At 42.7% G+C, this 13,814-nt stretch overlaps 2 protein-coding genes across 4 annotated transcripts in view; both read right to left on the reverse strand.

Annotated features, from left to right (window-relative positions):
* Positions 1-101: 101 nt before the first annotated feature.
* LOC116387717 (kelch-like protein 40a) lies at positions 102-4,860 on the reverse strand. Its single transcript, XM_031855048.1, has 6 exons — positions 3,728-4,860; positions 3,472-3,632; positions 3,251-3,358; positions 2,038-2,223; positions 1,655-1,804; positions 102-505 (listed from the first exon to the last, which is right to left on the reverse strand). Exons 1-6 carry the CDS (start codon positions 4,847-4,849, stop codon positions 394-396), a joined length of 1,839 nt encoding a protein of 612 aa, XP_031710908.1. The 5' UTR covers positions 4,850-4,860; the 3' UTR covers positions 102-393.
* Positions 4,861-6,786: 1,926 nt separating this feature from the next.
* The window catches only part of hhatla (hedgehog acyltransferase like, a), a 7,515-nt gene continuing 487 nt past the window's right edge, over positions 6,787-13,814 (reverse strand). Inside the window, exons 2-13 of one of the 3 annotated variants that reach the window (XM_031854423.1) lie at positions 12,786-12,906; positions 11,375-11,442; positions 11,158-11,271; positions 10,665-10,685; positions 10,224-10,418; positions 9,929-10,138; positions 9,348-9,519; positions 9,007-9,151; positions 8,875-8,910; positions 8,571-8,772; positions 8,331-8,472; positions 6,787-7,996 (exon numbers count right to left, since the gene is read on the reverse strand). In XM_031854423.1, the coding sequence (XP_031710283.1) occupies positions 7,854-7,996; positions 8,331-8,472; positions 8,571-8,772; positions 8,875-8,910; positions 9,007-9,151; positions 9,348-9,519; positions 9,929-10,138; positions 10,224-10,418; positions 10,665-10,685; positions 11,158-11,271; positions 11,375-11,442; positions 12,786-12,891 (1,554 nt within the window). In that variant the 5' untranslated portion in view covers positions 12,892-12,906 and the 3' untranslated portion in view covers positions 6,787-7,853. Of the gene's footprint in view, positions 7,997-8,330; positions 8,473-8,570; positions 8,773-8,874; positions 8,911-9,006; positions 9,152-9,347; positions 9,520-9,928; positions 10,139-10,223; positions 10,419-10,664; positions 11,134-11,157; positions 11,272-11,374; positions 11,443-12,785; positions 12,907-13,814 lie in introns of those variants that run through there. The other 2 variants (XM_031854424.1, XM_031854425.1) reach the window with 2 other exon arrangements.

Raw genomic sequence — 13,814 nt, forward strand, 5'->3', positions numbered from 1 at the left:
AAGTGAACACACCACTTGCAGCAATACAATCAACCATTTTCTTTATTTCTGCTTTAAATAAAGCAAAAAGCAGGTATGAAAGGAATTTCATGGAATAATGTAACAAAAAACAGATGTACAATGTAATGTAAAGACAATGTAAATCAACATTTTGGCTGTTTTTAAAATTAATTTGATATTCTAATTTATGTCGTTTACCCCTCTAGACTAAACATGTATCTGTCTTCCCCTGCTGTTAAACATAACACTTTTTCATCTTCAGAGACCAAATTCAATCATTACAGTGAAACATTCCGTATAAGTCAATTTTGGGGCCAATGTTCCCAACGAGTGCACTTGTTCACTTCAATGCTACGCCGTTAACCTCCTGGCACCGGCAACAGTTCAGTTCAGTTATAACTTGGTGAGGCGCAGAGTGTTGAGGCGCACTGGAAGAATAGTGCATCCCTCTGCGTAGCTAATCTCTCGCAAGATCCCATTCCAGCACTGATCTGACTCATCGTATCTGTGGGAAACATATAAATATATATATCAGTGTCACCCTTAAAAGAAGATAAGATGGCATGCGATGAAAACAAATGCAATCTCAATGCCGTTCTTCATCTACAGAGAATGATTTGATGTGAAAGAGACTTTGTGGTGTGGCCCCATTCATAATAGTGTATGGGAAGAAGAATGGAACTGTATAGGAAGTTCATTTTTGGAGATAATTCTTCTCTGCATTTTAGACCCCAATCAACTATATGTTTATGTATAGAAATATACCACAGCATACATTGTGACTTGGCTCAGCAGGAAAGGCCCATTAATAATGATGGTTCAGATCCATTTGACTATGCCAGTAAGAGTGAGCCAACGCGCTCAATACCAGGACCCTGGAAGTGGAGCACCTTACTGGAATGCAGCCATTATTGTAAAATATTACAAATCTGGTGTTTATCCCTATTTACCTTATTGTCAACAGATCTCATGAAAAAGACCTAAACCAACAATGCATTCACCTCTTTCCCAATACTTTACCTTGTCTGTGGCACTCAGCCCCAAGCCCATTTGTTCACACTAAAGATAAAACAGGTCATAACATTTCTTTTTTTTACTCTCTAAAAAGACTCAGTAATTTCCTAAAACAGATGGGAACTGTAGTTTTTAGAAGAGATTACTTAAACAGGAGAAAATAGTGGATTTGGGGATCTATTTTCAGCTGCGGATCAATACACATTCGGTGCTTGAGTGAGTATGAAAGGGGCTTCCTTGTTGGAGCTCTATGGCACAGAAGGATACGAGATATCAGGCTTTAGCTAACAGACAATACATGTTAGTATCAATTAATTGTTATTGTATAGTCTTTCATTGGATTTGTTAACAATTAGAAAAACATAGAATACCACCAGATTTATTCTTGAAGGTCATTCATTAAACCTGTGCTTTTCCTTTGGGCAAAGTCTACGAGATGACATTTTCATCTTAATCTGACCGTGGCATCTGATTTCTCTTTGCTGTGTTGTTGTCATTTTTCAAACATGTTTATTTCAAACATTGCAACTGGCCAAATCAGGGGGGGTCCCATGTAATCTTACTGGTAGGATGAAATCTCAGTAAAAATCACATTATAATCCCTCATCACGTGTATTGAGCAGGGGGGGGGGGCTCTCACCTCCAGATGTCCATCATCTCTGTTGGAACGGGCTCCTCACTGGTTTCACTGGGCATCATGGCAAAGCCCCCCACAGCGTACAGGAACCCTCCCATCGACATCAGATTGAGAGAACTGCGCTCCTGAGGGAACTCTGTGAACTCAGACCACCTGGAGCGCAACATGACAATAACACACACACACACACACACACACAAACAGAAGTTATGATGGTGTCAAATAAGCTGCTACATTACCGTTTGACAAGTAGTGCAACAAGTGCTATTTTATGACCTTATAATCTGCGATTCACGCTCGATGAGTCAGCTTCACTACTGTGGACAGATGCTTCACCTCATAACGATGACATAAAGTGGGTCATATAAATAGAACTGTTGTCTCACTTGTTGGTGGCGATGTCGTAGGTTTCCACAGAGCTGGTGAGGCCTGAGTCTGTGACCCCCGTCACCACGTAGATCTGGTCTTGGTGGACGGTGATACCAAACAGGGAGCGGGCCGTCTTCAGAGGAGCCAGGTCCTTCCACTCAAACTTAGTGGGGTTGTAGACACAGACTCTTCTCAGGCATTTCCTGCATGAAACATGTGATGAAGTCTCATTTACCCTGCACACCAGGTTTTGTTATAAAGCAATTCAATGTGTGGACCCAGTTAGGAAAACTCAGATGGCTTGCATATGACACAGAATTTAAACCAAATTGTATAGATTCTAGATTCAGGTACCAAGGTATTACTGCTTTCTGCACAATAATGGAGAAAAACACATTACAAAGTTTTCAGATATTGAAGGAAAAATACAATTTGGAAAAGTATGATCTTCTGGCGCTGCCCCAAAATACAAACATTCTGGCAAAACATTTGGAGAATTATGCAGCATATTCTTGGCCAGCAGATCCTATTCACAAGCAAGTCACTTTATTTGGGCGATCTGCCAGAAGGAATAACAGGAAGTGACAGTTACCTCCTGAAAATATTAACGGTAGCAGCAAAAAAAGCAATTACTCTTAAGTGGCTACAAACCGACTGAAATCACCAAAGAAATTCACGATATGGAAAGGCTGACTTTCCTTCTGAGACTAAGAAAATACATAATAATTGCATAGCAAGATGGACAAAAGTATAAAAAGAAACATGTGATACAGTGTGTTAAAGGGGATCGCCGCTGTTACATGAAGTTCAGTTTATTCGTCTCAAGATTGTATAATGTTTTCTGTGGGGAAAAAAATAACCCTGGAAAAGTCCTAATGATGTCATAAACTGGAGGTGTGGAGTTTAAAATCAATAAAAATTGGTCAGTTGTGACCTTTTCTTAAATCTTTCTATTGTGAGTCCCGCAAATTTAGATAAATACTGAATCACTGGAGTAGCCCTTTAAATATTGATTGGTTTAGGTCCTAAATGTCAAACTATGAGATATCCAATGTGATGCTGTTACAAAATGAGTGATAGAGCAATAAGGAATAAACTATGATTCCCTAAGGATTTGGCAATATGATGGCCCTGTCATGAACTGTAAAATGTCATAGAGGTATTTCTAAATGGAGCCACAGTGATAAAACAAATGCTAAAATATCATACAGATTATAGAGTGCCACATACTTGCTTTCAGATTTTCCTCCAATGACATAGACTAGACCTTCATGTGATATGGTTCCATGGCCATATACTTCATAAGGCAGAGGATCCGACTCTCCCCATTTGAATGACCTGTGAACCAAAAAGAGATGTTACGTCATCATGAATGATTATCGTGAATCTACACACTCACTGCTGTGGTCAAAGCAAAACCATGTATCTCCTAATTTGATATCCACACTTACTGTCTGTCATAGATGATGACTGAGTTCAGGGCGTGCTCACCATCCTTCAGTTCCTTTCCTCCAACAACAAAGATGGAGTTTCCAGCTTCAGTCAGGCCGAACAGACAGCGAGGGTTGGGTTGCGAGGGCATCCCTAACCATTGTGAACTCACTGGGTCAAACTGGGTGTGAAAACAATGATATTTGAAGAATGAGAGGCGCAAGAGTAAAATAAACAAAAAGTGATGTGTTTTTATGTCACAAAGAGCCACACTACCTGCAGGAAGTAGGAGCTGAATGCTTCGTCTTTGTTCTCTTCGTTGTAGAGAAGTCCTCCGACAACAAACACCTGGTTCTCCTTGGTCACAAGGCTGCAGTGGTTCTTGGGGATTTCTGTGGACTCGGAGACCACAAAGCATTCATTTCCTAGCGGGTCATAGGCCACAGTCCCTTTGTCACTGATCATAACAATCAGCTCCAGCTCAAACATCCCAAAGCGAGGGTTGTTGTTGAGTATACCCGGCAGGTACCCTTCCTCCTCATCGTCCTCCTCCTCACTTCCTTCTCCCCCCTCTGCCCCATTACTGCTGGGCTTACTGGGCTTTGGGAGACACCCCTTGTAAGCATCCTTGACGAGATCCAGCTCCTTCTTGATGTCCTCGCTGAACCGCAGGTACTGGTGACTCTCCACTTTCTCTTTGAAGTAATCCAAAGGTATGAGCCTGAAACGGATGCAGTGCAGCAGCTCTGTCAGGTCCTTGACCCGGTTCGTTTCATCATGTCTGACCCAGTCCATCAGGGATTCAAACACCTGCTCCTCCCGCTCAATGTTGAGGGCGTCTGAGGTGATGATGAGGGCCAGCTCGCTCGGGCCCAGCTGCAGGAAGTCCTGGTCCCTGACGACCACCTGGTAGCGCTCGCAGATGAACTCTCTAGCGGTCAGAGCGAGCCTTGGACAATCCAGCAGCAGACCCAGCCTGAAGATAGCCAAGCAGTTTCCCAGCACCAGCTTCTCTTGGAGGTAGGACACACATACTGAGAAGATGGAGGGGATCTGGTACATGTTGGCAACCATGAAGATATCCTGGACATTCTGTTCTGTCAGACTAATTTCAGAGGTGTACAAGTAGCGCAGGATCATCCCCATAACACCCGGCTCCACGTCTTTGAGGACAATCTCACGCTTCTTGCTCTCCTCCAGGTTGGACAGGAACATGGCCTTGAAGAAGGGGCTGCTGGCGGCCAAAACCAAGCGGTGGCAGGGGAACTTCTGGTCCTGAATTTGGAGGACACAGTCCACGAACTTGTCATTCTCCAAGAGGTCACACAGTCCGTCCTGAAGCAGACTCTGCTGGTACATCCGAGGCTGCTCCACCGGGTCTATGGTCAGGGCAGCCATTTTGTTCTGTCTCCTCGTCCCGGTTTAGTTTTTGTGGGCTCCCTACTCTCTCCCCACGACAGAGCAGGACTGCCAGCGTGCACAGGGCTGCTCCGATCGCTGTGGATGGTCTCCACGGGTTGGTTGGCCAGTGGCTGCAGCTGTCCGTGGCTGTCAGTCACACCGGCGTATTTATAGACAGGACCCTCACAAAGCTGAGGAATCCATTTTGGTGGACCAGTCCACTCCTGCACACAAATACCCCCACAAACAGCTGAATTACTAAGCATGGCGGTGACGGCGTGTTAAATCCAGGAGAACGTCTCACCAGGCAGCCTGACTGGCTCTTATTACGGCACTTTGATGTTTTCACACACTTTTTACAACTTTGTGATCCACTATTGATCGAGAAAGTGAATACACTGCGGCTACACTGATGTTAAGCAGTTCACCGTATTACATGTATACATCGGTGGAGGTACAAGACAGTATATGGTGTGTATCGGTAACAGCAGTTCCTGGAACATTAGCATGTTACATAATAAATCTCCTCTGACACCAGAAAGTGGAATAAACTCAAAAGTTTTAGAACAAAACCCACAAACCAACCACTGGCACAACACTTAAATGTATTGTTTATTCACAGCGTCCCCATGAGCCTTCCTCAGGTTACAAACACAGCGTGACACGATTCACCATGTACCACGTCACTTGACACAGGTGTTTCTAATTATTTAACAGGCGATATACTAAATGTGCCCTTTTATCCCTCTTACGTTGATGAAAAAAACAAAAACGGATGGATTGAAATGTCAGGACCAAGACATCTGGTCTCAAGTCTCATTTGTCACAACATATGGAATCAGTGAAGATTATGAGACATGCTCACACATGTTATATATGTGGAATATGTGTAACCACTTTAATCATTCGAGCCAGAGATACATCCAGAGTGATAAACAACACTGGCACCTATTGGCTGAAAATGAGATAGAAGTTGTGGAAGATTAAGTCCACTGCTATTACTCATACAGACACAGGGAATGTCTGTTATTGCTTGTAATTCTGACTGTAATCCATATAATCAGATGAAAGCTCCTTGGTTTACATAAATGTTTGCTTCGAGGATATGACAAGGACAAAATAAGAATGTCTGAACATAAGAGAGGTATCAGATGAGGAGACGTGTCAACTGAAGCCAAACTCTTTGTAAAGACTAACTAAACACAGTTTAACACACACAATGCACATTTTGAGGCTCATGTTAAAGCTAACTGTCCAACTGAAGGGAGATATTAAATATATTCATAATGAATTAAGATCATTTAACAATGTCGTGATCATAATCATTTCAATGTGTGATGTATATCTACTGGGATGTATCTATCTTTCTACTTCTTTGTCTTTACTTTTTCACAGTTTTGAAATTGGACTGTTCTTAAACTTTAAGTGTTTGAGTCATATTTTATAAATCAGTGCCTACACCCATTAGAACGGAACTCTTCAACTTATGAAGTTTTTTGGATTTATATGGTTTTTCTAAAGGGAATCTTTTTGCTGAACTACAGGACCAATAAGGATATAAAGAGGAAACCACAGATTTAACCTTCAGACCTCTCACAATAAAGATCTTGACTTGTCGTGGCAGGAGAAGCACAGGTGAACCTAATAACATTAATTAAAGCTCTGAGCCAGTTCCACCACACCAGTGAGCCAGTATGAAGGTCATAATTAACGCGATCAATTACACCTGTGCAATTCCTGCAAACCGTAAATTATTCCCCGAACAAAAATAAAAATACTTTTAAGTGTTCACGCCTGATATGTTCTTTAACAGTTGAGGAAGACTGTGTGGGTGGACCTTTGATCAACTTTGGTTAAACTGGGCCATCTTGTGGTGATACATGACAACGACTCACTGTCACACAAGTAAAACCCAACACAGTCTTTAGTCACTTATTAAAGCATCGCAATTTTATTGTTTCAGATTTAAGACGGACTGTGCTCACACATCGAAGCAAACAACCATACTTCCACTTTGGTCTCCACTCCATTCTGCTGCAACAAACTTCTATGTCACATTTGGATGAACCAAAACTTTATTTCAAGTCAAACATTTGAAACGAACACCTTTGAATAAAAACCCTACAAATGAGAAAAGGCATTACAATCTTGCATGCACTTTTTTTTCTGTCTCCGCCTGCTGCGCTGACGACAGACAGCAGGCTTTGGTGACAGGCAGGATAAGAGAGTTCACCCATATTCCCTGCTGGGGCCTATTGCCTTTCACAGAGGGGCCTGGATCATGTGAGAGAGGGACGAGGAAAGACATGGTGAAACGTCACACCTACAGTAATAATAGGAGGAAAGCTATCGCTCTCTGGACGGTTGAACTAAGTTCAATTTTTCAAGTTTACAAGAGAGCTAATGCATTCTCCATCCACTTTAACTATTCTATACATTGTGACTTGTATTTTTGCTTCGCGACAGTAGAGCAAATATGCTTTACAATCAGCTGCAAGCTATGTGGAGGACCTCCACAGTCCATACACCCTGATTTCAAGTTTTTAAACCTTTCAGTATGTTAACATTGTGGTGATTAGGCGTCTAAGGCAAAATTAAGTAAATAATTAAAAATAATCATATCTAAAGTGAACAGAGGAGACAACCACACAGATCATAGTCATTCCTTAACAATACTGTATGTCTTTATATATAGTATTAGGTGTAGCATCGTAAAATATTTAGCAGGCCTAGCATTTGTCAAACAATCTTTTGTTCGGTTAAAATACAAAATGCCCCGTCATGGATTTGTGCCAAAGGACGTTGCGATTATCTACAGCAAGTGCACTTGAGGATATTTCACAGTTCAAAATATTGCCTCGCTTCTGACAAACAAAGGCAAAAAAACAACAACACAGGCTTGTGAACAATACAGGTGCTGACTGGCTGTTACAGTCTGGTTAGGTACAGTTCGCAAGGCCGAGGATGGAACAATGTGATGGGGTCTGTTTTTCTGTCAGGTTTATTCTGCTTTTTCTTTGCCCCCGTCCACGGTCTTCACCGGCTCCGGATCGTCCAGCAGGGCTTGTTGTCTCTCCCTTTCCTTCACCAGCTGGACGCCACAGTAGGTCACAAGTAACACAGAGAGGGTGGACAGAGGGAAACCTGGAAGAGAAACACAAAGAGAGGAATGAAAGAGGAAGGGAAGAAGAAAGTACAACTTTAAAGGAATGCAGCTCTTTTTGTTCTATGCCCTTAGTAGATGTTCAACTGAAGATAATCATGTGAACAACCTCTATGTTTGACACTGCTCTGTTGTTCTTTTATTCTACGTCAAAGATCCAAGGGAAAGAAAGCAACAAAGAGGATCTTAAGTTATGTGATATGTGAGGATGGCGCCCCTTAAGATTCTGTTGCTTTTGATGTTTGAGTTGTTCCCGCTTTGACTAGAACTGACAGAAAATACTTTTTCATATAATAAACCTTTGTTATTCCCCACCTTTGAAAATCAGTCGTCTTCCCACCAGTTTGGCAAACCCCAAACTGTTCAGAGAGAGGACGTTGTAGAGGACAATGGTCCAGAAGTTGGCGGCGTTGAACACACCCCGGATCCTGCGTGACATGGCTTCACCCATTGCACCCTATAGGACGCAGGCACATTAAGGGATATGGCACAACATTACACCAAGCATAATGCCATTTATTGACTGCAAGTGATTTTAATCTCAATGTATCTCACCTCTATGGTTGAAAATGGCGGAAAGGAGAACAACTTGGCCACCCACAGCTCAAAGTTGAGGCCGAAGCAGTTGAAAAAGGACCAGATGTAAACCAGCTCACACGGGCCCAGCCACAAGGTGGTGATGGCGAAGGTGCAGAAGGTCGCCAGGAGCTCCTTGAAGATTTTATTGTGATCCCCGCCGATGTAGTCGTAAACATACCTGCAAAATTACGACTCACATTCAACCCGATGAAGGATCAAAATCTCTCTTGTCTACATATACTGTCGGTTCTGTCATTTAAACCCGAGGTTTTAAACTCACTTGCACAGCCAGTCATTGATGCCTCTGTCAAAGTGCCTGAAAAAAAGAATTCAATGTTTAGCATGGGCAACAAGGATTTACGTAATGATTTATTTTTTATGATTACACACAACTAGTGTAAATCCCACGTACGTCTCAGCGAAGACATAGAGCATGGTGATACACTTGGGAGGCTGAGGAGGGTCCAGGTGGTCAAGTGTAGCCACAGTGTTGATGACGCCGAACATTACGGCCGCTTTCACCCAGTCATACACCAGGTTGGAATAAGCCAGACCAGCTGCAAATCAAAGCAAGTACACTGATGCTAGTAGTTGATAACATGAACATGTCAACTTCTAATAAAGAGGTAGATTCTCATGTTTGAAAAAGCACATATGGTTGGAGTAAACATAATGCATAGAACCAACGTAAGATATTAGTCCTTTGTGACCACAGCTACGTGAAAACGGCGCAGAAACGTATATGGAACTCACCCAGACTCCAGTCAGTAAGCTTGGAGACCAGCTTCATGTCACTGGGGATTGTCAAGATGTAGAGGTAGTGGAAGAAGACGTCCACCATCAGAATCACCCCCAGATGCAGCAAGGCCTTGGTGGTGATGTTCCACAGCTCCCTGTCCTTGCGGGTCAGCTGGGTGTTGTTCACCTGTGGAACGCCGTCATTGATTTGTAAAATGATATGACCGCCCCAACATCTCAGCAGACGTTTAACTAAAATTATTCTTATACTAAAAAGGATTTTGAGTGGGCGCACACACTCGATAAACAGACAGCATTCAGAGTCTAAAAGTCAAATACAGCTATGTGGGGAAAGTCATTTCAATCAAAGTGTACATATGCACAACATATTTGTTTTCTGTCTCTGCCCGTGGCTCTAAATTGAATTATACAAACGCACGGCATTATGAGTGGGTGTTACATTAGCCTTAAGGAGTCTGCAATATACACTCATGATTGATAGCTTCATAACTACTGTCACATTTCAGAAGGGCTGCTGCACTTTTTTCCACTTTCGCTCATTTTTCATCACTCTCTGTTGAATCTCAGATCCCCACCTGGGCATGGAACCTGTCGAAAGTCATGATGGGTCCAAAGAAGAAGAAGGGGAGGTAGAAGTTGTATCGCAGCAGGTCGGAGAACGTGTAGCTGCCGTCCTTCCTCTCGCAGTTCTCCAAGGCAAAGCTCATACAGCGCATGATGCTGAAGCCGCATCCTCCATAGAACAGGATGTCTTGCAGGTCGAAAGAGCCGCTCACCAAGGCTTCCTGAGGAAGGACGACATCATCATCATCTATTATCATTATATACATTTGTATGTCATCTTCTAATTCCTGGAAACCACCCGCTCACCTGCCAGGAGTTATAGGGCTCCAGTTTGATGGAGGCCAGCGTGGTAAGGCCGGCCACAAAGCACAGCCACTTCTTCTTGACCAGGGCGACGCTGTAGAGTATGACGCAGTGAGACAGTACCAGAGCCATGAAGGTCCAGCCCATGGTGATCAGCACTGCCAAACCACCGTACACACCAAAGATCAAGGATCTGTGCTGTGGGTAAAGAAGGAGCCACCGTCAGTGTGGCGTCACGACGGGACGACTTCTATTCTTGATTAAATGCAACACTCACGATGAATGGTGTTAGTATAACAACACTACATCTACAACAATGGATATACTTTAAGATGGAAAGATTACACAATGGGGGGGGACAAACAAATCTACCGTCCATGTATTAACAATTTTTAATGAAACACATGACAAACGTTGTGAAATTCACAAGTTTATTAATGTTACCTTACATCCATCAATACCAATCTTCATTGTAAGCATGGAACAAGACAGAAAACATGTTTAAAACAAACTGTTTTAAACATGTCAAAAACACATGTTCACAGGAGAGAATAAGAGGTGCACTCAACAGACAGCATGGCAGTCAACAATGCAGTCAATCACGTGTTAGACCTTGGGGTACATTATATTTTGCTCAATAGAACAGAATAGAGTTACACTGAACTGAACAGAGTTGAATTACTTGTACAGCCCAAGGCCTACTGTTTACATCAGTACATCGCATTTTATATGTTTACACCACATATCATATTAAATCTTAAATTAAAATGTTGTGTGGCCTTGATTAGAGCAAAGCTTGTGTTCAAACACACACATGTATATACACACACACACACAACACGTACATACATATACACATAATAAGAGACATGCCATTACACCTGTACGCAATCAGATCACACTGCAAGCCGACGGGCATTCACAAACGTGCACGCACCTTTGGAGCTAAGAGGGTGAATATCTTGGCAAAGATAACGTGACCCATGAGAGCAAAAAGGATATGATTGCGGAATGTAGAGAACCACATCATCCACTCGAAGTCTGCGACGTCCTGCGGCAAAGGAAGATGCATTACTCTTGATGTCTTTGCATTAGCAGATCTACTTATAGAACACAAGGAGATACTCAAAGGGGATTATATGTGAGCAATTTACCATTTTCCTGCCAAAGTAATGCCATCCTGGTTTCACGCTTTCCTTGAAGGCTTTTCTGTTTATATTCTCTGAATAGAGAGGGAAGAAAAAAAAGGGCATTCACCAAACAAAACGCAATCAGCAAGGTAGTACATTTTCAACTCCTGGCAATTTATGGTAAAGCTTCTAGGTAAATCTAAAATGTAGGCAGCTTCATTTCTGGGTTCTTAATTAAATAATCCTTTTGAGAATCATATAAATAAAAAACAGCTTTGGTGTTATTGTTGGATCGTTCACAATGAATTTAAGGTTTGAGAGCACATTCAGTCCATTTGATAACATCAAACATTACATAAGGTACTGATTGCAAAGCTTTTCTATTTTTGAGGCTGACATCCACACTCATACGGTGATAATCTGGGTGTAGGAGATTAGTTCGCTGCGTAACCTGAGTCAACAGCTAACACAGGAATGATAAGAATGAAAATATGTGTGATAACAATCAGAACCATGACAGGGATGTTGAGACATTCAGTACACGGCAATAAATGAGGCTGGCACGCAGCCCCCCGACAGTAGCTCCTCCGGCTCTGCCTGATTACACTAATGGACATGAAAAAGGGATATCAAAATGTGAGGGTCAGTCAGGGAAAGCCTCTTAATTCTGGGAACACGGCCAAGCTTCTATTACGGGTGTTTTCGGTGCCACTGTGGCATGCAGACCGGAGAGCAGTGTGGATGTCCACGGACTGAGCAGCCAGAAAATGACCATTTCAAGAAAGTCGGAGGAAGAAAGGGAATCAGGAGAAAATGCATGAATGACTCTGCCCTGGTCCATCTGACTGCACAGACTGTGACAGACAGTACCATCCGCCAGATTACAATCAGTCCATTCAGACCAGTGGGTGAAGAGGATAGTTTGAGCGTTTTACTGTCTGAAAACATGCAAAGACTTGGCAGTGTTTCAGAGGGAGAGGTGTGGGATTAGTTGACTCAGTGTAATTGAGTCTTAGTCGGAAATATCTCCATCAGGAAAATAATTAGAATGTAATTGGACCAGCTCTAAATTGTTTTCATATTAATAGGAACATGCAGGATTTCCTGGGGGGGGGGGTCTCTTTCAATTTGCTCAATGAACTTTGTTCTACGCAGTTTTAGGTTAAATTGAGCAGTGTTATAATAATGAATTCCCATTGTCACCTAGTAAGTGATTTTTTTCTGTGAGATGTATTTGGACTGAAGGTGCTGACTGTGTGTTGAGCATCTTACTCATATAGCCACTACGGCAAAAGGAGCAGCTGTTTCTAAAAATGTGCATTCGCTCTGACTCTGATAAATATAAATGGGCTTCAGTGAACTTCAGTACACTCTATAGCGTATAGTCGTGTCATTGTGTGCCTTTTGGACATCTCTTGACATGTCCTGCACTCACCACTTGAAGCTTCAGATATCCAACTGCCTGCCCATATCAAGGCCACGCCGAGCACGGCTGTGTAGAGATACAGCTCATATCTGGGGAGGGCAGCCTTGATCCCCATGGTGAACCTGTGAACCTGGAAGCCCAACGGGATGGAAAAGCAATCAGCCACACAACATTAGACCTGACTGAAGTCAAACAGTAAAAGTATGAAGAAGAAAACAAACACAGACATATCTGAAACCAGCAATGCATGATTGTGTAAATTGGAGTAAGGGATTTATCGAGTTTTATTGAACCAGTGTTACCTTTTGTTTTTCTCCAGATGTCACTGATTATTCTGAATGAAAGTGTTACGTTTCAGTTAGGGCTGAGACAAGCCTGCACCTTGACGGCCTCCTCTTAATAATACATGCTTGGGCGTATAGCAACAAAAAGGTTTTGAGGCCTATACACAGTATGTAAATTGTTCACTTTATTCACCATTCATATAGAGTCCCTGGGCAATGCTTTTACAATATACTCACTGAAGAAGAAAAAAACAGCCTATGCCACTTACAAAATCTACACACCCACAACAAAATCTCATGATGGGGATTAAATGTAAAACTCCTTGTTCCAAAACACACCCACACAGGTTCAACGTGACAGATGCCAGGTGTTTTAAGGAGGTGACATTTTACTAAAAGGGCTTTAGGATCCACGGGGCAGTGACTTAAATAGTACTGCAGAGCTCTGGCTCCTCGGAATCAGCACCGTCAGCTGCGCAACCCTACCTCTCCTTCCTATTATAGCTCTAGCAGTTGGTCTTGCTGTACAGCGGGGCAGCTGCAGTGCTATGTGATCTCCGAGAGGCACCGGGGACTCGCTTCAAAGAATAATTAGCACGGGCTGGAATGACCAAGAATGGTGCATGGGAGAAAAAAAACAGATAGACAGTTACTTTCCAGTGGGGAATAACGCACTTGTACCTGAGTATGTGTGTGTGTGTAGACTATGTGTGTGTGTGTGTGTGTGTGTGTGTGTGTGTGTGTGTGTGTGTGT

The sequence above is a fragment of the Anarrhichthys ocellatus genome, unplaced genomic scaffold (assembly GCF_004355925.1).
Source record: "Anarrhichthys ocellatus isolate YVR2014 unplaced genomic scaffold, GSC_Weel_1.0 scaffold15, whole genome shotgun sequence".
Taxonomy (NCBI): Eukaryota; Metazoa; Chordata; class Actinopteri; order Perciformes; family Anarhichadidae; genus Anarrhichthys; species Anarrhichthys ocellatus.